Source organism: Cicer arietinum, chromosome 5, assembly GCF_000331145.2.
Source record: "Cicer arietinum cultivar CDC Frontier isolate Library 1 chromosome 5, Cicar.CDCFrontier_v2.0, whole genome shotgun sequence".
Taxonomy (NCBI): Eukaryota; Viridiplantae; Streptophyta; class Magnoliopsida; order Fabales; family Fabaceae; genus Cicer; species Cicer arietinum.
The window spans coordinates 73,101,302-73,104,853 of NC_021164.2; the positions used below are offsets into that span (position 1 = coordinate 73,101,302).

A 3,552-nucleotide genomic window follows, 5' to 3' on the forward strand; every position below is an offset into this window, starting at 1 on the left:
CTGTCTTAAAATACTGCAACACAAGGAAGTATTTTTTTTAAACAGAAAATAATTGTTTTAACTTGTAAAATTTATGGTAAAAAAAAACTTCTTGACAAAATAATTGTTGTTCATCTCATTTGTAAAAGAAAATAATGGTTAACAAATTTAATACTTCCGTCGATTTTAAAAAATAATGAGATTTAGTTGAAGTACTATATCTATATTTATAGATAAATAGTAGTTAGCATTGGCATCAAAGAAAATTTAGGATCTAGTTTTTTACCCACTCATATAGGAGCTAGCTAAACATGTGATATTAAAAAAGAACTAGTTAATAACCAAAATAATAAAATCTGTGTTGCAAAAGCTTTGGTCGTAAACAATCCATACAGGCCCGGGCCCAGGCCCAACAACAAAAATTGACGCTAGACCCAACTTTATAGCGTGGTATCATTCTTTTCATTTCAGATTGAACATTATCCGTTTGATCATAAGAGAAAAAAAGAATCGCTTCGTTGACTAACGCTGTCTTTCTTCTCGTCGATGATAAAGTTAAGGATATAAATATGTGACGACGTGGCAAGTTTGCATCCATTTTCTTTTTATATATTTTTTAAAATGTTAAAAAAATCTCCACCACATGATGCTATACAATAATACTTGTGTGCTATTTTTTATTTATTTGAATTTATACAGTGTGCTTTCTAAGTTATATCATCATATATTATAAGAGACCAAACAAACTTTATCCAGTTCAATTCCTCACTAGAAAGTAAAAACAAAGCAAATAAGTAACTAAAATTGTAACTCTATATCTATTATTTATCTTATTATATACAGGGTATTGTGATGAAGCACCAAAGTATCAAGATTTGCGTTGCCACATTAATAGTGGTAGTTATGTTATCATTGATGTGTTGCACAAATGGAACAAGCACAAGCAACAACCTCAATCCATTGATTCTAATACCAGGTAATGGAGGGAACCAACTAGAAGCAAAATTAACAACTCAATACAAACCTTCTAGCTTAATTTGTGAACCATGGTATCCTCTTTTTAAGAAGAAAAATGGATGGTTTAGATTATGGTTTGATTCGAGTGTTTTACTTGCTCCCTTCACTCAATGTTTTGCTTCTCGCATGACGCTTTATTACGACCAAGAACTTGATGATTACTTTAATGCCCCTGGAGTACTGACACGTGTCCCTCAGTTTGGTTCTACCTACTCTCTTCGCTATCTCAATCCTCGTCTAAAGTAAGTCTATTTCATCATCCTTGATTTTAACCTTAATTATGAGTGTACTGAAAACAATTTATGTTTGGGAATATGAAATCACTATTCTTGCTGAACACATAGATCTAACATGGATCCATTGACAATGGAGTAAAAAGAAACCTCGTTTTATTAGTTGAAATCGAAAAGTGTTGTCGTGTTACAGACTTACACTTTGAAATTAAATTATCGCTAAAATGTCTTTAAAATTGAATGCTATCTGTGTGTAGAGTAGCATTTTTAGTGTTGGTTACCAAATATAGAGATTAATTTGACCAAAAAGGATCTTTTAAGGGAGTACAGTTTTTAAGCAATTAATCTTTGCAGTACACTAAAAAATTTCATATTATTTGAGATTTGAGAATCCAGACTAAAACTAATTTATAAACAACACTCATACTTTTTAATACTTTTTAATTTTTCGAAGTGATTTTTACTAAAGACAAAATTGCAAGTGTTTATTCGTTGCAACAGCCAAAACAAAACAATACTTCATAAAGGTGAGTTGAGATTGGAACATTGATGTCCCATATAGGAGTTTAAGCTACAAACCCTATAGATCATTAGTTGGGATTATGGTATGTTAAAAAATCTCACGTTACTTTATAATTACATATATTTTTTTTTTTTTATAAACAACACTCACACTAACACAACTCTCAATCCATTAAGGTGTGTTTTATTAAAGACAAAACCATGAGAGTTTACACACAAAATTCGAAGTAGACAATATATTGTGATTTGAAGTCAGAACATTAACTTTGGACTAATTTGAAATATTTATTAATAGGTAATTTTACTTTGTACTAGAATTACTGACAATTTATAATTTCTTAATTTTAAAATCAATTTAACAATACCCTACAAAATTCAAGGATATAAGTCTATAGCTCATTGATAATTTGTGTTACATTATTTCTATAGTATAATCTATCGTTCAGTTATAAATGGTAACCTTATACACACTAATGTTAAATGTGTAGGCTTGTGACAGATTACATGGCTTCTCTAGTAGATTCACTAGAACAACTTGGTTACATAGATGGTAAAAATCTATTTGGAGCTCCATATGATTTTCGGTATGGTCTAGCAGCTCCAGGTCACTCATCTCAAGTTGGTTCCAAATTCTTAAACGACCTTAAGAATTTGATTGAAAAAGCAAGCAATTCCAATGGAGGGAAACCAGTAATATTGGTTTCACATAGCTTAGGAGGTTTATTTGTCCTCGAGCTACTGAATCGAAATCCTTCTTCTTGGCGCAAAAAATTTATTAAACATTTTATAGCTCTTTCTACTCCATGGGGCGGAACTATTGATGAAATGTTTACTTTTGCATCGGGCAATACTTTAGGAGTTCCTTTAGTGAACCCTTTATTAGTGAGAAATGAACAGAGAAGTTCAGAGAGTAATTTATGGCTTTTGCCAAATCCAAAAATGTTTGATATTAAAAAAACTTTAGTTGCGACTCCATATAGAAACTATTCAGCTCACGATATGGTTGATTTTCTTAAAGATATTGGTTATTCTGAGGGGGTTTATCCATATGAAACTCGAATTTTACCTTTGATAAAGAAAATAGAAGCACCAAATGTTCCTATTACTTGTTTTGTAGGGAAGGGTGTGAAAACTATGGAGGAATTGTTTTATAGGAATGATGATTTTGATGAAAGGCCAGAGATTTTTTATGGTGATGGTGATGGAACTGTGAACATGGTTAGCTTGTTGGCACTTGAGTCACTATGGAAAGATGAGAAAAATCAGTACTTGAAAGTTATTAAAATTGCTGATGTGTCTCATAATTCTATATTAAAAGATAAAGTTGCAGTTGATGAAATTATTGGTGAGGTGAGTAGAATTAATTCTCATGATGATCAACTTGGGTTGAGCAAAATTTCTTTGGCTATGCCTATATATGATGGAAAATGATCGAGGACATGTATAGTTGCAAATGGCCGAAAGCTAGTACTTGATGTGATGGAGGTTTTTGTATTGCTATTTTACATTGATATAGGAATTAATTGTTATGATGTGAATATGATACTATCTTTTAACCATTGATGTTTTGATATTGTAGTGAGTAATAAGTTTGATATTAAGAATGGCATGACATAAGAAAGAAAACATCTGCACAATTACACTCTCTGCATTGTTGGGTTGGTAGTTCATTTGTGAAATCACACTAACACTGATTTTGTTGAAATTTGAAAGTATAATTTCAAAGTATTGTATTTCTTCAAATTGAAGTGTTTTAATAAGTATATATGTTTGCTTGCGCCGTTTAAATATCTATACACAA

General features: G+C 31.0%; 1 protein-coding gene across 1 annotated transcript; it reads left to right on the top strand.

Moving 5' to 3' along the window:
* The first annotated feature begins 690 nt into the window (after positions 1–690).
* LOC101497304 (lecithin-cholesterol acyltransferase-like 1) lies at positions 691–3,324 on the top strand. Its single transcript, XM_004501452.4, has 2 exons — positions 691–1,238; positions 2,240–3,324. The coding sequence occupies exons 1-2, from the start codon at positions 832–834 to the stop codon at positions 3,180–3,182; spliced, it is 1,350 nt and encodes a 449-aa protein (XP_004501509.1). The 5' UTR covers positions 691–831; the 3' UTR covers positions 3,183–3,324.
* The last annotated feature ends 228 nt before the right edge of the window (positions 3,325–3,552 follow it).

What these genes read in the sequence shown, in the direction of transcription:
- LOC101497304 (XM_004501452.4), top strand. Translation starts at nt 832, where the DNA reads ATGAAGCACCAAAGTATCAAGATTTGCGTTGCCACATTAATAGTGGTA. An exon ending in TATCTCAATCCTCGTCTAAA is followed by an intron (nt 1,239 to 2,239) that starts GTAAGTCTATTT and finishes TTAAATGTGTAG; the next exon opens with GCTTGTGACAGATTACATGG.